Below are 21,969 nucleotides of genomic sequence, written 5' to 3'. Positions count from 1 at the left end.
CTACCACCCAAGTTATACCCCTAGTAACCTCTACAAACCCTCTTATACACACCCCTTATATACTAAATTATGTTCAAACACCCTAAAATCCACTGGTCGTTACCAAAATAGTTCATACCCCTCCATGTGATGCGTCACCTTCACCACCAATCAAAACCAGCACATACCCACGACACATACCGTTGCACACGAGCGATATGTTCCTCTTGTATATGTCATTTCAGAACCCACTTTCACAGCGCCCGTCACGGTCAGGCTGCCTTGTGAAGTTGATCAATATGCCAAGATGAAAAGGGAAGCTAAGTATAAGGAGGAAGAGTCAGCATCCGAACAATTGCGGGCATTGAAGAAACAAATGAAGAACCTTCAGGTCGCTCGAGGGAGCAAACCTCTAGATTATGAGGATTTGTATACACCCTGATGTGGACATGCCGACAGGGTACAAGCCTCCAAAGTTTGATATCTTTGATGGGACAGGTGATCCCCATGCACACTTGAGAGCCTACTACGATAAGCTAGTTGGAGTAGGAAGAAACGAGAAGTTGAGAATGAAGCTATTCATAAGGAGTTTGACAGGGGAGGCACTTACTTGGTACACTCGCTAAGATCCCATAAAATGGAGGGAATGGCAGGATATGGCAGAAGATTTCATGAACCGTTTTCAGTTCAACACAGAAATTACCATTGATAGGTTCTCCCTAAAAAACTTACAGAAGAAGCCTTCAGAATTATTTCAAGAGTATGCACGTCGGTGTAGGTCGGAGGCCGCCAGAGCACAACCCCCGTTAGATGACAGTGAGTTGACTAAGTATTTCATCAAAGCTCATGAAGGAATCTACTTTGAGAAAGTGATGTGTATGATAGGGCAGAAGTTCCCCGAACTTGTTAAGATGGGACACTTTTTAGAGGAAGGCATAAAGTCCGGCAAGGTACAATCTATGGATGCATTGCAAGCAGCTAGCAAAGCGATTCAATCCGATTCAATAGATAGCTGAAAGAAGAAAAAGGAAGAGGTATCAGCAATCATTCTCTATTACCAGTCCAATCCACATCATGGAAACAACTCTTACTCTCTAGATACCTATTCCCCACACCCACCTACTTATGCTCCAGTATACAACACACAACCATACTACAATCCCCAACCTCAATATAACCCACCTCGCGCCCATACAAATCCAAATCAAACACGACCACACGCTCTAGTTCAAACTACCACTCATCAAAATTGACCCACCTATGCACCCCGACCTCACCTAAATTTTGAAAAAAAGAGGTCCCAGATACTACACCCCGATTGTTGAAACTTTGGCTCAACTATTTGAAAGACCGAGGAGAGCTGGCTTGATACATCTGATAGAAAGGAGGATTCTTGAGCATCCTTCAAAATACATTGATGCAAGCAAATGATGCATCTACCATTCAGGCATACCGGGGCATGATACCGAGGATTGCTTCAGACTGAAAAATGAAATTGAGTCGTTGATCAAAAGTGGAGCCATTCAGTTCACCCCAGCTCCGCCCAATGTGAACCTAACCCATTTCCAAACCACCAGAACCAAGGAGCTAATATGATCACTCAAGATGAAGAGTATGACTTGAAAGAAACCATCATCACAATAGAAAAAACTGAGGCTGTAAGGGTTCCACACTGAAGGACTCCAATGATCACCGTACAGTTAAAACCTACAGTGATGGTCCAGAAATACCATCAACAATCCACCGTTGTTATCAGAAATGAGGAGGATCAATAATATAAGACAGTCCCGTGGACATATCAGCAGAAAGGGAAAGGAAAGATGACGGATTCCGCAGCGACTCATGGAATGACCAGGTCAGGGAGGTGTTACACTTCGGAGGAAGTAAACCGAAGAAATCTAGGAAGGGAACAGATTAAGAGAAGGAATATAGCAAATTCGGAAGCCACAGAATTTTGGAAGAAGATGTCAACTAAAGAATACTCATTGGAGGAAAAGTTAAAGAAAACCCATGCGGAAATATCAATCATGGATCTACTGATGAGTTCTGATAGTCACAAAGACGCCTTGATGAAGGTGTTAAGTGGAGTGAGCGTACCGAGCAACACCACCAGTGAGGCACTGGCAGTAACTATCAAGAAGATGGTAGAAGAAAATATGATCACCTTCCGAAGAGATAAACTTCCCATAGAGGGCGTGGGTCACAATAGTGCTTTACATATCACCGTCAAATGTGGAGATAAGGTGGTGTCTTGAGTACTTGTTGATGGAGTATCAAGAGTCAATATCTATCCGCTCTCTACCCTATAAGAGTTGGCTTTTCATCCCAGGGAAGTAAAAGAAAGCCATGTGAGCGTAAGAGCTTTCGACGGGTCACAGAAGGACGTCATTGGGGAAATCTATTTGGCTCTGCAAATCGGACCAGTTGAGTTTCCCATACTGTTCCAAGTAATGGACATTTCATCCTCATATAACCTGTTGTTGGGAAGGCCTTGGATACATATGGCAAGGGCAGTCCCGTCTACCCTCCATTAGCATATGACATTCGAGTGGGCTTGTCAAGAGATTGTAGTTCATGGCGAATGAAGCTAGTGAGCTTATCTAGAACATGAACTTCCATTCATAGAAGGATTAGACAGGGTTGTTTTTCATGCGGTTGAGATCATGCAAACCATAGAAATAGAGAAGACTGAGCAAAATTTAGGTATACAGTCACCATACAGATCGAAGATGGCTATGAGAGAAAAGTGCGGGTATAGACCAGGGACCAGGCTAGGAGCCCGATCAAATGGGATAACAGAACCAATTAAACAAATGGGCAGAAAGATAGAGCCGACATAAGGTATCAGCCTCTGACTGGAAAGACTTATACTGTTGGCTTCAGGAAGAAAGCTTTTGTGCCAGAGCGTGTTCCGGGTCTGGGTCAAAGCTCAACACCAGAGGATGACATCGTCGATGGAATGGGAAGGTTGTTCATGACCATGATCGAGGAATGCTGTGACAAAATTGATATCAAGACACCGACCATTCGGAATGCCGAACCAGGAGAGGACTTGTAGAATTGGACCGTCAGCATGCCTTTGTTCGCCGGGAGTCTTGGTAGTGTGAAATTGTAAAACCTTTTGAAAAGAAAAAGCACGGTCAATTGAGACTTAAACCGTGCTTGTAATCTTTTGTCAATTGCCTCCTTGAACTCTTAGACATTCCTCTTTTGATGAAATAAAAAGAATTGCTTTCTTAAAATTATTGCAAACTTATTTATCGCTTCATTTATACTTAGTTTTTCTTTTCAATAATCAAAATGATAAAAACCTACGTTCTGTGATTATGACATGTAACGAAACCCTTGAGAAAAGCGATCCAGATTATGAAGAATACGATGAAAGCATGATGCCAGATAATCTCCCACAAGAGATCGAGCTGCTAGAAATCTTGAAAAAGCCTAACCTTGAGGAGACAAAAGTAGTCAACCTAGGAGGCAAAGAACACGTGAAAGAAACTTGAATTAGCATCCATTTAGTAGCAGAGCAGAAAGAAGAATCGGTCGATCTCCTCAAATAGTACATCAACATATTTGCATGGTTGTATGATGACATGCCTGAATTAAGCACCGACATTGTTTCGCATCGATTGCCTACCGATCCTGCCAGATCGCCAGTCAAACAAAAACCCAGAAAGTTCAAGCCGGACTTAATTTTGAGGATAATAGAAGAAGTAACCAAACAGGTAGAGGCAAACATGGTGAGAGTCACCAATTATCCCACATGGTTGGAAAATATCGTACTGGTACCAAAGAAGTATGGGAAGATCAGGATATGTGTGGATTATCGAGATCTTAACAAGTCTAGTCCAAAAGACAACTTCCCTTTACCAAACATTCATATCGTCATCGATAATTGCACAAAGAACGAGATGCAGTCATTCGTGGATTGTTTCGCCGGGTACCATCAGATCCTGATACATGAAGAAGATGCAGAGAAGACAGTGTTCACTATGCCTTGGGGAGCCTACTACTATAGGGTCATGCCATTCGGCCTCAAGAACACTGGTGCTACTTATATGAGGGCCATGACGACCCTCTTTCATGACATAATTCACAAAAAGATCGAGGTATATGTGGATGATATCATTATCAAATCTCGAAAGAGTGCAGAACATTTGGATGGCCTAAAATGTGCATTCGGAGTCCCTGCCGAAATATTGTTAGGTTTCATCGTAAGCATGAAAGGGATGGAATTGGATCCTTCAAAGATCAAAACCATTCAAGACTTTCCACCGCCTAAAAGCAAAAAGGATGTGATGAGTTTCCTTGGTAGGCTAAATTACATCAGCAGATTCATAGCCCAATCTACGGTAGTTTGTGAGCCTATCTTCAAGCTGTTGAAAAAGGATGCTGCTATAAAGTGGACATAAGAGTGTCAGAAAGCCTTCAACAAAATCAAGGAGTACTTGTCAAATCCACCAGTGTTGGTTATACCTATCAGGTTTGGATAATGTATTTGGATGCGTGTTGGGACAACACGATGAGACCGGGAGAAAAGAGCAAGCTATCTACTACTTAAGCAAGAAGTTTACACCATGTGAAGCCAAATACACTTTAATAGAGCACACTTGCTGTGCTTTAACTTGGATAGCCTAGAGGTTGAGGCACTACATGTCGGCATACACCACACATCTAATATTCCGGCTTGACCCGCTCAAGTATATCTTCCAGAAGCCGATGCCTATAGGAAAACTGGCCAAATGGCAGATTCATCTCAGCGAATTTGACATTGTGCACATAACACAGAAGGCCATCAAAGGACAAGCCTTAGCTGACCGCCTTGCAGAGAATCAAGTGGACAAGGATTATGAGCGGCTCACTACATACTTTTCGGATGATGAAGTGTTGTTCGCCGTAGAAGACATTGCAGAGTCATACCTACTGTGGAGAATGTTCTTTGACAGAGCAGCAAATTTCAAAGGAGTATAAATCAGAGCAGTCTTAATTTCAGAATCAGGACATCATTATCCGGCATCAGAAAAGATAAGGTTCCCTTGCACTAATAATATGGCCGAATACAAAGCATGCATCCTTAGGATAGGGATGGCGATCGACATGAACATCAAGGAGTTTTTGGTCATAGGAGATTCTGATTTGTAAATACATCAAGTTCAAGGAGAATGGACTATCAAGAATGTCAAGATCCTTCCGTACCTGCACTGTGTAAAGGAGATATGCAAGAAGTTCACAAAGAACGAGTTCAAGCACATTCACAGGGATCCAGAACGAGTTTGCCGATGCTCTCGCAACCTTGTCATCTATGGTCCAGCATCTAGATAAGAATTACATCGACCCTATCGAGATAAAGATCAAGGATCAGCATGCGTACTGTTTCTATATAGATGAAGAGCCAGACGGTAAGCCGTGGTACCACGACATCAAAAGGTTCCTTGAAATAACAGAGTATCCATAGAACGCCACCAATGTTCAAAAGCGAGCAGTTAGAAGGCTAGGAAATCACTTTTTCCTCAATGGGGAAGTCCTGTATAGGAGGACCCCAGACATGGGTCTGTTAAGATGTGTAGACGCCACTGAAGCAACTATATTTCTAGAAGAAATACATGTAGGGACGTGGGATCCCACTTGAACGGCTTCACCTTAGCTAAGAAGATTTTAATAGTCGAATACTTTTGGATGACCATGGAAAGAGATAGTATCTGCTACATGCAGAAGTGTCACCAGTGCAAGATCCACGGGGATTTCATCCAGGTTCCACCTATTAAGTTTAATGTAATGGGTTCGCCTTGGCCATTTGCCGCTTGGGGGCATGGACGTAATAAGATCTATAGAGCCTGCTGCATCAAATGGACACCATTTCATCTTGGTAGAAATTGATTACATCACCAAATGGGCCGAAGATGCTACATACAAAGTCATCACCAAGAAAGTAGTGGCAGATTTCGTCTGTAACAACATAGTCTGTCGGTTTGGGATACCCGAGTCAATCATCACTGACAATGCAGTCAATCTCAATAGTGATCTCATGAGGGACATTTGTGAGAAGTTCAGAATCTTCCACCATAACTCTACAGCCTACAGACTATAAATGAATGGAGACATTGAAGCAGCCAACAAAAACATCAAGAGCATTCTACGAAAGATAGTGGACTATCATAGGCAATGACACGAGAAATTATCCTTTGTCTGACTGGGTTATCGGGCCATCATGAGGACATCCACTAAGGCAATGTCATACATGTTAGTATATGACACTGAAGTTGTGATACCTGCAGAGATCGAGATACTGTCCTTAAGAGTCATTCAAGAAGCCAAGTTGGATGACATAGAATGGATATGGGTCAGGCAGAAGTGACTCATGCTCATTGACGAGAAGAGAATGAACACAGTATGCCATGGTCCGCTGTATCAAAATAGGATGGCCAATGCATTCAACAAAAGGGTGAAACCTTGCCAATTTATACCGGGCAGTTGGTTTTGAAGAAAATATTCCCTCATCAGGAAGAAGCTAAAGGAAAGTTTTCGCCAAATTGGCAAGGTCCTTACGTGGTCCACCGAGTATTGTCGGGAGGAGCTCTAATTTTGGCAGAGATGGACAAAAAAGTTAGCACGAAGCCTATCAACTCAGACGCAATCAAGAGATACTACATTCGAAGACAGTAAATTTAGGTTTTGGTTGTAACAGGACTGCACCCGACCTGACTTCCCACGGAGGGATACGTAGGTAACCCATATAGGGTACGGTCTTTCTCCCCCTCTTCTTTTGTAATAGGAAATCCCAATACCATTTTGTATGTATTCGGAACTACGCCACGAATTGATTTCCTTTGGAAGGAATACGTAGGCAATACTCATCGAATTTAACCATCTTTTGTAATTGAACTATGTTGTGGCCGGATTCCATTTGGATACGTAGGCAGTCTGAGTCAGACTCAGCTACTTTATATTCAATTTCACCTATTGTAATCAAACAATGTCTTGACCTGATTCCATTTGGATACGTAGGATGCCTGAGTCAGGCTCGGTCATCATCATATTTCCTTTATCGTTACCTACAAAATACGTTTAGACCTGACTTCATTTCGGATAGGTAGGCAACCTGAAAAGGTTTGTTCATAACCCTAGGAACATCGTTGTAAGGAATTAGTTTAGATTAGGACGCAATCATAGCAGCAAAAAGCTACGTCATTAAATGCATTTTAGAAAATCGACATCAACGGGACAAAGTTCCAAAAAAAAACGTTCGCGTCTGAGGAATTTCCTAAACATGTCATAATCCAGAACGACGATATTTGCCATAAGATAAACGATTTTCAAAATGTTTTCCTAAAAGAACTACTGCTCCACCTACTGAACTTCATGGCGTAACCTTACCAGGCCCAGAGCAAAGCCAGGGCTACGGTCAACACAAACCAGCACCCCCTGCTAAGAATTTTTCTTTGAATGCAGGACCAACGGGATACAAGGAAATGTTGTAGCACACTGGGGAAATGACGGATTGACCACTCTCTCATAACTATCATTGCTCTTTCATTATTCCAATTCTTCCTCATATACCTAAAACTAACTCTCAAATCCTTTGCAGGTATTTTGAAACTAGGTTACTGATGCAAGCAGAGCATTTGTATATAGCGAGACGCTGGCCCCGCCAACCGGAGCCATGTATATAGAAAACTGTTCACTTCACCAACGGGAGCATTCCGCACTGTCACTCCGCCACATCGGAGATTACAAGTAGATAGTCGCAAACCCCATCACCAATGTTCTACCGATCGACGACCGTGATTAGTTTGCAGTCAAGAGTATCTCTTGGTCATGCTCCTTATTTCCTTATTTCATCTCGAATGTTTTGACTTTTTGTTCATGCAACTTACAGATACTTTACATTTTAAGTCAAACTCCCATTGCGCGGAGAGAAATTCTATATATCAAGTCAACTACTCCCGTCATACGGAGATACATTCTACATTTCAAGTCAACCACTCACATCGCATGGAGAGACTCCTAACATGAGGAGACTTAATGCTCTCACAACCGCAGAACGGTACACAGCCCGGCTAACTATCGAGTCAAATTCAAGTAACCCATCATCCCAATCCCAAATAACGGCTAGTTGGCAGCCATGCATCATCATTCCTGCATCGTTTACATCACATCTTAACATATCTGCATTACGATATAGGGGTATGTGTGTATTTTATTTTTGCAGGAACAAACATCGCAATGTGGAACTTCTTCTAAGTAGCAAACCAAGCCACAATGCTTTGAGGGACAACAAACTCATAAGTGGGCCAAGAATCCGAGCTCAAACTCAAATACGATAAGTGGAACTCTAATTCTTCAAATCTTTCAAATCAAGCCGCAATTCAGAGCTATCATGGGTACCAAATCTTCCGTCTCGCAGTATCGTCATAATACGATACTGGGACAACTCATGCAAGCATTACCTACTCCAATTTATCACTCCAGAACTACATGAGGCCTGATCCTCGTTAAGTCCGAGGTTAAGCAATTCAAAGCCAGAATTCAGCCCTATTCTTCCCAAAATGAAATCTTCCTTAACTCTTTCCTTGATCCCACAACTCATAATCTTCATCAAATCCATATGCCAGTTTTGCAACATATGCCTAAAGTCAGGACAAAATTGGTCTTGGGTCGAATTCTTTATCCGAAAACTCTTTTATCATCTCCGGTCAAAGAGGGGCAGCTGTTGACGACCAATTTTGACCCTCCTTTTTAAAATTGCACTTGATAATTTACAATAAATATGTTGAAAATATTTTCTAATCAATAATAGCTATTTTTTTATAAATTAAGTCATTAGTAATGTTAAAATCAATAATTTAATATTATATAATTATAAGTATATTACTATTATTATTTTGAGACTATTAAAATAACCTTTATATTCATTACATAAGTTTTATAATTAATGTAATAAATTATTTCTTAATTCTGGTAAATTAGCAAATTATTTCAAATAATCCAAAATTAGTGTCATAAATTGGAAATAAGATGTTTTAATAATTAGTTTATTAATTATAGTAATTAGCAGTGATTTGATGATTATAAATTTTTATTATATTGTATTGAAAGTAATTAAGTTTATTTAAATTAATTTTAAAGGGTTAAAGACTAAAAGGCTACAATTACAATTTTATAATCAAAGGCGAAATGGCTATTTCCTAAATTAAAATTAGCCCAATACCCAAGCCCAAATCAAACCTGACCTAGTCCAAACACCCCTCTCTTATCCACTGTGGCGATCCGCATCCCTTTTCCTAAGACAATCAGAGCTTGCCACACCGCCCGTCTCATTCCTTCAACGGACCAGATTTAATCCCATTTTTAGTTATTTTTTTAAAAGTCTTGTCGTGTTTTATCTCCGCCATTGGATCACAAGAATCCAACGGCCATTGCTTTTTCCCCATAAAATTATATCTAGATTCCTAATTATCAAAATAATCGGGCTGTGGATCAAAGGATCTAATAGCTCCTGTTCCATCTCCCGATTTTAACTCAGAGACGCCCCAGAACCCTAAATCATTTCATCCCCCCCCCCCCCCCCCCCCCCCCTCTCTCTCTCTCTCTCTCTCTCTCTCTCTCTCTCTCTCTCTCTCTCTCTTTATCTCTCTCTTTATCTCTCTCTCTCTCTCTCTCTCTCTTATCTCATCCCATCTAACCCGTCAATTACCAAATCCTAGCACAAATTATTACAAGGTCACTTAAATCAACTAGGAAATAATCTATCTTGTCCCTTAATCCGTGAATCCAGCCAACTATTTTCATTTGCACCTATAAATTCAAAAACGCCCAAATCCAAACCCTAGACCTAAAGCGTGCAACTGAAACTAAATTATTCTCCTCTCTTCCTTCAATTGGAATCATGCATGAAGATTTTCTCAGACTTCATCATTGTTATTCGATGTCCAGAGGTCAAACGCAGTGACCTCTAGACGTTTGATCTTTGACCAATGGATTCTTGCTCATCAATGGTCGATTCACTCCACCCTCGTGCCCAGGTAAAACTCTCATTTTTTCCCCTCTGTCTTCTCTGATTTTCACTCGATTTTGCTCACATTATCAACTCATCGTCATCTTCCACTACCGAGTTTGAATCTGTGAAACCCTAAGGCATTGAATGCACTATAAAAGGGAGCTTTAATGCTCTCACCTAACAGAATGAACACAAAGAAACAACACCAAGAATTTTTCAAACAGAAAGCTTTAGGTTCTTTACTGGTTCCTGGTTTTCTTTTTTCTTCTCTAGTTCTGACTTCTTTCACTATTCAATGTTTAAGTCTTTGGTTCCTATACGGCTAAGAAAAATCCTTGTTTGGTTTGCTGCTCAATGGAAGGTCGGTGTACTTTGACCTTTTCTCTTTTGATTATTCTAGTTGAAACCATGACTACACTATTTTTTTCTATTGATTATCTCTGTTTATGATGTTTTATTAGTTTATGATTGGTTATCCCTGTTCATGATGAGTTGTTATTAGTTTATGATCGACTGTTATGCTTTGGTATTGTGTGTCTCAAGTTAGTATTAATCGTTTATTATGTGACCTTGATGAATATTGCTCTGGATTTAACAATCTGTGTGATTAAGCTTCTATAACTAGCTAGAGATGCCTTAGTGACTTTCCATACTTGTTCTGACTTTAGACTTCCTTGATGTTCTGCTATGGCCTTCATGTCTACCACATTGATTCTGTTTTAGTGTAGTTTTTTGATCTGTACTAGAGGTTGTGTACCTGATAAACTTAACTGAAACAGATATGAATACTTAAGGTTAATTACAAGGCTGCCATTTAGTTGAAGCATATTAGTTTAGTTATTTGGGTTGCCTTCTTTCTTCACATGTGTATCTTTTGATTCTAAAGATCTCTTGAGACATTATTGTAAAGGTCTTTCTAATTTCATAACTGTTGATCACATCTGTAAGTCTCATTGTATAATACAGTGCCTTAAAGTAACTATACTAAGTTCTAATGAACTCCTGCATCTATTCCTGTATGTATCCTGCCAATTGCTACTCACTTAGCTCAAATTATACCCTAGGAATTGGACTAAAATTGCATCTGGCATGATTGAGCATTAATTGTTATGTTGGTAGGCTGAATAGAACTTTATCATGATTAAATCATCACCCTTAACCTGTACAGCTAAACCAGATCTACTTAGTATAAAGTTACCATTGTTCTGAACTTCTATAATGACATTGTTAGTCTGATTCTATGATGTTTGAAACCCAACCCTATTTGTAATGTTGTAAACCTGGTTAGAATGTCTCATGTATGTATTTGAATACCATCTCTTGAAGGTTCTACACTCATCCTTTTTTCAAAATAGACCTCTACTTATCCTTCATACTCATGCATGTACCTTCATTATCATTGAACCTTGCTAAGTTTATATAAGTCAGTTGTAGTTCACTTATAGAATTAGAGGAAAACTTCTATTATTATCTGTCCTGCCTGAGTATAACAATGTGCCCTAACTATTAATAAGGTCAGTATGAGTATGAGATTTAGGGCTTTAAAAGGAAATAATCATGTCATATGCTTAGGATAAGATTGACCTGTCAACTTGTATAAGCATCTCTGCTAATACTCTTTAAAAAGATTCCAAATGAAGTTGTTAACTAATGTCTCTAATAGAAGTTAAGACTTAATCTGTGGATGAACCCTTGATTAATTTGAACAAAGGTTGTTAAGATATTTTTATCAAGGACTTCTGTGAATTTGAATTATGTATCTTCTCTAATCTTTAAGTTACCTGACTCGGTAGTTAGGATTTCTAAAGTGATCTGCTAGTGTTCTTTTCTCTGTGTGCACCTGTAATTGGTTCTTTGAGCATGCCTGAACATATTGAAAATACTTACAGTGTTTGGATTGTGGCGACAAGGGTGTGATTGATTGTCTTATACTCATGATGATATTTTGTATAGTTGCTGTGAAAAATGCATATATCTTTGTGTTATTGTTATTGTGTTGGATTTTCAGTGAGTGGCTCATTGGCATTTAAACTTATAGGGAAGAGTAAGTGTGAGTAGTTAAGGGTATTTAGGAGAAAAATTTAGTTTGTGGTTGAAATACTCTCCCTGACACAAGCACAACTTGGGGTCCCTGAGACCCTTGTGAACTTTGAAGTGCCAGGGATCCAAAGGGTGTCTTGGCCATGAACGAAATTTTACCTTCAGCCCTTAATCAATAACATTTATTAATCTCTTTGGGTTTAGTGTTGAATGAAGGAAAAGACTTCACTGTGATCTTCTTTACTCTGTTTGACCTTACACAATTTTATTTGCATTCCCAACTCCCAATGTTTGTTGCATTTTTGTTGGTTCATAGCATTGATATCATTTTATGTTTAAGTATCATGTTGGGCCATATATATAATGTATCTCTTTTTTTTATGTGTGACTGGACTAGGCCTGCTGAGTTCTATAAGAACTCAGACCCAGGTCTGTAATGACCCGACCGGTTGTTATGAGTTTTAGCATTCTATTTAGTGGTTTGAAACTTTGAGTAGCTTCATGTTATGTATTATGACTTGCGTGTATGGTTGGCTTCGATTTTCGAGCGGTTCAGGATTGATTTGGAAGTATGATTCTCATTTTAGAAGCTTTAAGTTGGAAGAGTTGACCAAGGTTTGACTTTTAAGTAAACAGACTCGGAATTGGGTTTTGATTGTTTCGATAGGTTTGTATGATAATTTTTGGACTTGTACGTATGTTCGGATTTGGTTTCAGAGGTTCCTAGAAGAATTCGACACTATTTGTCGAAAGTTGGCAATTTGAAGAACTTAAGAGTTCATTAGTTTGACCAAGAGTTGACCTTGATGTTATTGGATTCCAATTGGTCTTTCGAGACTTTGGATAGGTCTATATAGTTGAATTAAACTTGTGTGCAAAGTTTGATAGTAATCAGAAGTGTTTAAGTATGATTCGGTCACTCTTTTAAAAGAATGAAGATTTAACAACTTAAGAGAAATTCTATTCGGTTTAAGCCTCAATTCTTTGTTTTGATGTTCCCATAGGTGTTTTGAGGCTTTTGATAAATTTGTATGATGTATTTGTACTTGTTGGTATGATTGGATGTGGTCTCGAGGGTTTCAGGTATATTTGGAAAAATTGGTTGAGAAACTAATTAAGTTAAGGATTTGAAGTTTGACCATGGTCAAAATCAGATTAAGATGACATCGTTTTGATGTTTTAAGTGTGCGATCAGGTTCATAGCATTTTTTATGATTGAAATGCATATATGGTTTGTGTCTGGGAGGTTCCGAATGAGTTTTGGGTGCTAAAACGAAGATTTTCTTATTGCTGGTTTTTTCTGGTATAAATAATTACGAAAATGCCATTGAAATTTTCAGATTTCTTTTAATACTTCACGGATAAGGGTCAAATATATCCCTCTTCTATTCGAAATAGTTTAAATACACCCTCCGTTTGAGTGTCCGTCCAATTGTACCCCTACCGTCATACTATTGCACTAATTTGCCCCTAATTTAGACGGAGGGATACGAGGCAAACTCAGAATCAAATAACCCACTTACAATTTTAATACCTGATTTCTTAACCCACCCGTTAATTTAATCCATAACCGACCCGTCAAATCTCTTTATTTTGATTTTCTTTTCATTTTCTTTCTTTTTTCCTTTACACCCTTCTCTTTCTTCTTTATCAAAACACCCTGCCACCTCCTTCACCTGAACTTACACCCAATTCAAATCCAATTTCGAGTCCAACAGCCTCCAAAATATAACAATGCAGCAATTTACCATAGTGCCACTCTGTACCAATTCTTCTTCACCTCTCCACACAAAGAAAGAAGCGTCGAAACTGTAAGTGCATCAAACTTCCAGCCTTGAAATTGCATATCCTTCACAAAATCCCATATTTTAGCATCTAAAACTCTCTTTTACACCCATATACGCTTAAATTAGAACATTAAAAATGAACATTCCTATACGGTATTCCATCAAACACCTTCAGGGAATCTTGAAAAATCCCACATTTGCTATTCATAGACATAAAAGAATCAGCAACATCAATATCCAAAAAACCTCATTTCTCACACAACTCCCATGAACAATTTTCCCAGAAACAATCTCCCCTAATTCACCCAAAACTTTCACTATACTCGACAAGATAAACTTATTAAGGGTGACTTTACAAACATATTTGATTGAAAAGCTTAAAACTTTTCTTAAAGAACTTATTTTTAGTATAACCATTAATCATAATGTTTCAAAGATACAGACTTTTGTGTTCAATAGAGTCAAAAACAAATTGAGAGTCAACTGGGTTTTGCATACAAAGTATGAAGAGATGAGTTTGGTTGCGCTATAGCAGAATCTTTGTCAAGTCCATGATGAAGGATATGGGATGACGTTGTTGGGCATGTTTGAGAGATTGAGATCCAATTGAAAGCTGAAGCTAAGTCAAGGAAATTGGTAGTCGAAGAAAAAGAAAGCGTAGGACGTAAAGAAACAAACCAAGAAAATGAAAAGAAAAATCAGAATAAAGAGAGTTGACGGGTCGGGTATGCGTTAAATTAAGGGGTGGGTTAAGAAATCGGGTAGTAAAATTTTAGGTGGGTTATTTGATTTTGAGTTTGCCACGTGTCCCTCCGTCTAAATTAGGGGTAAATCAGTGCAATAGTATGACGGTAGAGGTTTAATTGAACATATACTCAAACGGAGGATATATTTAAACTATTTCGGATAGTACAGGGATATATTTGGACCTTCTCCGAAAACTTCAAAACATCATATCCCCTCATTTTAAGGCCAAATTGGGTGATTCAAGAGGCTATCTTGGGTGTAATCTCACAGATATAGATCTGAGCCAGCTGCTCCAAAGAATAGGTAGTCACAACCGGAAAGAAATCTGCCGACTTGGTCAGCCTATCCATAATCACTCACACTGCGTTAAATTTCTTCAAAGTCCGTGGGAGCCCAAAAACGAAATCCATGGTAATATGCTCCCACTTCCACTCGGGGATCTCAAGTCTCTGAAGCAAACCGCACGGCCTTTGATGCTCGTACTTCACCTGCTGACAGTTCAAGTACCGAGCCACATACTCTACTATATATTTCTTCATCTTTCTCCACCAAGAGTGTTGCCTCAAATCCTGATAAATCTTAGTGTACCCGGGTGAATGGAGTACCGTGAACTATGGGTCTCCTCAAGAATCAACTCACGCAACCTATCCACATTGTGCATACATATCCGGACATGCATCCACAACACCCTGTCATCTCCGATAGAAACCTCCTCGGCATCGCCGTGCTATACAGTGTACTTAAGGACAAGCAAATGGGGGTCGTCATACTGACGCTCTCTGATGCATTCATACAAAGAAGACCGAAAAACCACGTAAGCAAGAACCCGATTGGGCTCTGAAACATCTAATATCACAAACTGATTGGCGAAAGCCTGAACATCCAATACTAATGGCCTCTCACTAACTATAATATATGCAAGGCTACCCATACTCTCAACCTTTCTACTCAAGGCATCAGCCACTACATTGACCTTCATGAGATGGTACAAAATAATGATACCATAGTCTTTAAACAGTTTTAACTACCTCCACTGCCCCAAATTCAGGTCCTTTGGCTTGAACAACTGTTGTAGACTCCGATGATCTGTGAATACCTCGCAAGACTCGCAGTAGAGATAATGCCTCCAAATCTTCAATGCGTGAACAATGGCTTCCAAATCTGGATCATTTACCCTATGGTAGTTCTTCTCATGGGGCTTCAACTGGCGCGAAGTATAAGCAATCACCCTATCTTCCTGCATCAAGACACACCTAATACCAACTCGCGAAGCATAACAGTAAAACCTATATGAACCCGATGGTGAAGGCAAAACCAAGACTGGAGTTGCGGTCAAGGCAGTCTTGATCTTCTGAAATCTCTCCTCACACTCGTCGGACTACCTGAATGGAGCACCCTTCTGGGTCAATCTGGTCAAAGGTGCAGTAATAGACGAGAAACCCTCTACGAAACATCGATAATATTCGGCCAAACCAAGGAAAATCCAAATCTTAGTAGCTGAAGACGGTCTAGGCCAACTCTGAACTGCCTCAATCTTCTTCGGATCTACCTTGATCCCCTCACTAGACACCACATGACCCAAAAATGCCACTGAATCAAGTAAGAATTCACACTTTTAGAATTTTGCATATAACTTCTTTTCCCTCACGGTCTAGAGCAGAATACTCAAATAATGCTCATTATCCTCCCGGTTGCGGGAGTACACCAAGATATCATCAATGAATACGATGAAAACATAGTCGAGATATGGCTGGAATACACTGTTCATCAGGTGCATGAATGTTGGTGGGGTGTTGGTCAGCCCAAATGACATCACCAGAAACTCGTAGTGACCATACCGATTCCTGAAAGCAGTCTTTGGGATATCCGAATCCCAAATCTTCAGCTGATAATACCCTAACCTCAGATCAATCTTTAAGAACATGGTGACACCCTGAAGCTAGTCAAATAAGTCATCAATGAGTGTTAATGAATATTTGTTCTTGACTGTGACTTTGTTCAACTACCTATAATCAATACACATCCGCATAGTACTATCTTTCTTCTTCACAAACACAACTGGAGCACCCAAAAGGGGCATACTAGGCCAGATGTAACCCTATCAAGAAACTCCTGAAGTTGCTCTTTCAATTCCTTCAACTCCACAGGTGTCATACGATATGGTGGAATAGAAATGGACTGAGTGCCTGGCACAAAGTCAAAACCAAAATTAATATCCCTATCAGACGGCATGCCCGGTAGATCTACTGGGAATACATCTGGGAAATCTCTCACTACCGGAACTGACTCAACAGTTTAAGGTTTTCTTCCTTAAACTCTAACCCAACCAAGACTCACCAATAAGGTAAGTCTTCCCTATGTTTTTTGGATCAAATCCGGTGACAATTCTCCACTCATGTCCTTCCAGAGATGGGTAAGTGATCTTCAAGGGCATTTCCCTGATCCATTCTTCCCAGCACTCCTCAATCAGCACTAACATCTCTCACAAAGGCTAGGCATGCATCACACCCCTTCTCCACCATCCGTTGCACCTTATGAAAAGAGATTAATAAGTTTTAATGATTAAGGGCTTAAGGAAAAATTTCGTTCATGGCCAAGACACCCTTTGGATCCCTAGCACTTTAGAGTTCATACGGGTCTTAGGGACCCCGAGAAGTGCTTGTGCCAGGGAGAGTATCTCAACCACAAACTAAATCTTACTCATAAATACCTTTAACCACTCACATTTACTCTTCCCTATAGGTTTAAATGCCAATGAGGCACTCACTGAAACTCCAACACAATAACAATAACACAAAGATATATGCATTTTTCACAGCAACTATACAAAATATCATCTTGTGTATAAGATAATTAATCACACCATTGTAGCCACATTCCAAACCATAACTACTCTGAACGTTAGGGAAGATAAGGGAAGACCGCCTGAGCAAAGCGACCAAAGGAACTTGACTTATCTAAATCGAACGATAGCGTCTTAAAGCGTTGCCTATCATGAGCAGCCTCGCTCCTTGATCGGCAGGTATGGGCATCTCAAAGTATGGGGTAGAAGATGTGGCATTAGTTCGAAAATACTTTCTTAATGTGGCGAATCGGCTTCTCCTTAACAGGGCATTCTATACATCTTCAGCTAGCTTTCCCCCTCCGCCTACTATCTATTGGACTAGTAACAGGGAGCGATTGCTAATACCTGTTCCTTTTTCTTCTTTCTGTTGCCTATTGAACCAGATTGAATTGCTTTGCTAGCTACTTGCAATGCAGCCATAGATTGTACCTTGCCAGACTGTATGCCTTCCTCTAAAAAGTCTCCCATCTTAACAAGTTTGAGAAACTTCAGCCCCATCATGCCCAGCATTTTCTCTAAGTAGATTCCTTCCTGAACTCTGATAAAATACTTAGTCAAATCACTGTCATCTAACGGGGGTTGTGCTCTGGAAGCCTCCGACCTCCATCGACGTGCATACTATTGAAATAATTCTGATGGCTTCTTTTGCAAGTTTACGAGGGCGAACCTATCAGGGGTAATTTCAGTGTTGAACCAAAAATGGTTCATGAAATCTTCTGCCATATCCTGCCATTCCCTCCATTTTCTGGGATCTTGGCGGGTGTACCAAGTTAGTTCCTCCCCTGTCAAACTCCTTATGAATAGCTTCATTTTCAACTTCTCGTTTCTTCCTACTCCAACTAGCTTATCGTAGTAGGCTCTCAAGTGTGCATGGGGATCACCTATCCCATTAAAGATATCAAACTTCGGAGGCTTGTACCCTATCAGCATGTCCACATCAAGGTGTATAGATAGATGCTAATAATCTACATTTTCTCTTCTTGAGCGACCTGAAGGTTCTTCATTTGTTACCTCAATGCCTACAACTGTTCAGATGCAGACTCTTCCTCCTTATACTTAGCTTCCCTTTCCATCTCGGTATATTGATCAACTTCAGAAGACATCCTGTCCGTAATGGGTGCTATGAAAGTGGGTTCTGAAACCACATATATAAGAGGAACATATCGCTCGTGTGCAGTGGTATGTGCCGCGGGTATGTGCTGGTTTTGATTGCTGGTAAAGGTGACGCTATCACGAGGAGGGGTATGAACTATATTGGTAATGACTGGTGGATTTTGAGATGCTTGAACGTAATTTGGTATATAAGGGGTATGTATAAGAGGGTTTGGTGGGTTTGTAGGGGTTACTGGGGGTATAATCTGGGTGGTACGGGTTGAAGTTGGGGTATTGTTTGCTTGGCGAGTAGTTGGAGGAAAGTGATCGAGGGTCGAATCTAGAGAAGGAAAACGGGGTGGTTGTGGGAGCGTTGTCACAGCCAGATGTGCCAATTCTCAAATGTGTTGTACTTCCTCCCTTAACGATTCCATCTCCTGGGCCATCCTAACAACATGTTCGTCATTCCGAGTATCATCCTTCTCTCCCGATCTCCCCGGGCTATCAACTATTATCAGAGCATGTTTGGTTGGGTTATCAGTCACAAACATCTTCCCTTTTGATATCAAGTTGTACGGTGGTTCCGCCAATATTGGGTCACCACAAACCAACTTCATCTGATGGGGAATAATAATAAAGTAATACAAGAAAAGAAAAGAAAAAGAACAGAAGTCAATTTTAGTGTTTGCACAAATATAGGCACACAGAGAAGTTAGTTCATGTATTCAAGCAATCGTGTTTCATAAAATTCGAGGGACCTCTATTTGCAAGAGGTAGGCCTAAATCGCGAATATTTGACAACAATTAGATTTGACTCATTCAGATCCGAAGCAAATTTTTGTTTTCATTAATAATATTTGGATTGTAATAGGCGGAAGTGAAGGTTACATCATTGTTTTCAACATTCATAAGATTACATGGGCTCAACAAACTTGCCCTTAGGGAAGTGGAATGGTTCGAGATAAAAGATACAAGATGGAAAAGGGGTGAAATAAACCGCTTCTAACAACCATCCCTAGGATCACTCCCATATCTTATTCTTATTGCGGTTCTTCTTCTGAGTATTCTTCAAGTTCTTCTTCATCATTATTGAACTCGGGCTCTTCCTCTAGGTCTTCCTTTGGTTCTGTCTCGGACTCAATTTGTATACACCCAACTACTCGGTCATCATCCTCAGGAGATGGCAGCATATGATCAATTGACCACGGGACCACTTGACTATGTATGGAGGTAGTCACGAGGTAGTGCGGCAAAATCTCATGATAGATTTGCAAGGCCACCACTACATCTTCCAGCCAGGCTATTCCTTCCCTGCTTGGTTGGGCTAGCTCATCTTCTTCATTGATCCTAACATAGTATTCCAAGCGCACCACGAATTCTAACCCATTCACATCGTGATTAGATCATTCTACTTCTCCTGAAGCCTCATTATCCTTGGTATCGAGATTTGCCCATTGTACTTGTCTTTATATAGTGCCGTCCTCATCCAGAGAGGTACATCTTGAATCAACCCAAACTGCCCGAGAACTCATAGAGGTGCATATGGTTGGATGTCCTCGAGTCCTATCAGCTTGATGAAATACTTATGGGGAGTCCTTAAAATTGCCCTGCCATGGCAACTTCCAGTTTATCCACTCTCCGCTTATGTTGGTCAGTATCTGTCTCCATTCTTACCATCCATGCAGGGAGACCCAATGCCTCATTCTCTCACTGTGACTTCGAATCATGTTGCTAACGCCTACAAAGTAGTCAACTGTGGCCTCTCGCTGAAAGAAGTGCTATGTGGCCCATATTTGGAGCAACAAGTTGCAGCCCTTGAAGAAATCATACCCCCGGGAACATGTAGACAATTCTTTGAGAATTTCTGCTAATACCATAGGTACCAATGTGTCTTGGAGGTTTCCCCAGAATGTTGTCAAAACCATAAGCATCAAGTTGATATTGATTCGTCCTCTCCATTGCGGAAAAACCAGCAATCCTAGCAGCGCCAAAGACAAGCTTATGGGTCGGAAACTTTCCCAGGTATCCTGATCACACTAAAACTCTCCTAAGTACCATTCATAGCTCTCACGATGTCCAAACCTTTTGAACAATTGGTCAAGGCTTACCCATCCATCTTCGATGTTCCTTAAGCTCTGACTACCCGCCAAACCTAAAGCATCGAGAAATCTGTAGCCGGGCATGGTGACCGGCAGTATCGGCTTCCTCTCTATAAATGGTAGATCTGTGAAGTTGGTAACTTCTTCCAATATTGGCACCAACTCATAGTTAGCGAACTTGAAAACCACTTTGGCTGGATCCCAGAACTCTATCAGCAGATGGGTGAGCACCCTATCGGCCCGGATGTTTAGTAAGGCAGCCAATGCTCCCAGGTGCATCCTGATTTCGTCTCCATGCTCTCGGCGGATATTCTTCCACCATTACTTTAGCTTGTATGGTGATTCCATGACCATATTGATTTTTGGGATGTTCTGGTTGATTTCCATTTCTGAAGATGGTAGAGAAAAGGGTTTGATAAGTGTTTGCTTCGGATCTTTAGTGTCTCATCGTGATTAGTTTGTCTTTCCCAAAATATCATGTCATTGGGTGCATGACCATTGATATTAGGGTGGCTTTCCTAATTGTGTGTCGATGCCAAGGACTGACTCACCTAAGGTTTATGTAATATGACTTACGTTTTCTAGAGTAGAGTGTTTCCTAATTTTTAGTTGGACTAAATACTGCGAGAAGTTAGGTCAGTTGACATGACAAAGCCATTCTCTGAAACTAAAGAATTTTGAAAGAAGGTTCGGAGGGGTGTAAAAGACAACCCTTGCATGACATAGTGTGTGATAGTGTACGTCCAAGACTCGATCGGAAAGAGTGTGATAATAGTATATATAAAGCGGTAACAGATAGTGGGATGTTAGTAATAATATTGAAGCAAGCAGATAAGTAGATAATGAGTAAGCAAGGCAGGTAAGCACATAGTTGCAATTTAAACACAGTTAAAGAAGTATATCAACAATCCTAAATTTCAAGTCTAGTCTAAGTCTGCTAAGGCTAGAACCTAAGTGTGAATCCCTAGCAGAGTCGCCAGGTTGTTGTACCCTATTTTGCACGAGTCAAAACAAGATTCAACTAGTGGTTTCCCTATTGATGATAAAAGAGAGTCGCCACCTAATATTTAAAGGTATACTAGGGTAACTATTTTTGTCATTAAGATCATCACCCTATTGTTCTGCTAACCAGTGAGATTTGGATAATGATTCTTGTTCTTCTAAGGGAAAGGTGTTAGGCACCTCTTAAAATCTACTTGAGGTAGCTCCATAGGACTTAGACTAGGTTTAGGAAATTGGATTGTCTATATCCTACTTTAGTTAGTGTTTAAAAGTTTATAGCTTACTTTATTTCATGTTTAAAACTTATTATTTGAAAGAAAAATAGTATATACTTTGAAAAGAAAATATATGTTTCATAAAGTCTAAAGGTTTATATCTATA

General features: G+C 40.1%; 2 protein-coding genes across 2 annotated transcripts; one reads left to right on the top strand and one right to left on the bottom strand.

The window, feature by feature from the left end:
- Window positions 1-428: 428 nt before the first annotated feature.
- Window positions 429-995, top strand: LOC117279909 (uncharacterized). Its single transcript, XM_033659539.1, has 2 exons — window positions 429-592; window positions 692-995. Exons 1-2 carry the CDS (start codon window positions 429-431, stop codon window positions 993-995), a joined length of 468 nt encoding a protein of 155 aa, XP_033515430.1.
- A 16,017-nt stretch (window positions 996-17,012) lies between these two features.
- LOC138906005 (uncharacterized) lies at window positions 17,013-18,325 on the bottom strand. The gene is made up of 3 exons (XM_070194522.1): window positions 18,063-18,325; window positions 17,741-17,933; window positions 17,013-17,081 (listed from the first exon to the last, which is right to left on the bottom strand). The coding sequence occupies exons 1-3, from the start codon at window positions 18,323-18,325 to the stop codon at window positions 17,013-17,015; spliced, it is 525 nt and encodes a 174-aa protein (XP_070050623.1).
- Between the last annotated feature and the right edge of the window lie 3,644 nt (window positions 18,326-21,969).

Source organism: Nicotiana tomentosiformis, chromosome 2, assembly GCF_000390325.3.
Source record: "Nicotiana tomentosiformis chromosome 2, ASM39032v3, whole genome shotgun sequence".
NCBI classification, from domain to species: domain Eukaryota; kingdom Viridiplantae; phylum Streptophyta; class Magnoliopsida; order Solanales; family Solanaceae; genus Nicotiana; species Nicotiana tomentosiformis.
Note: the sequence above shows the minus strand (reverse complement) of the source record. Positions and strands in the feature narration are given on the sequence as shown.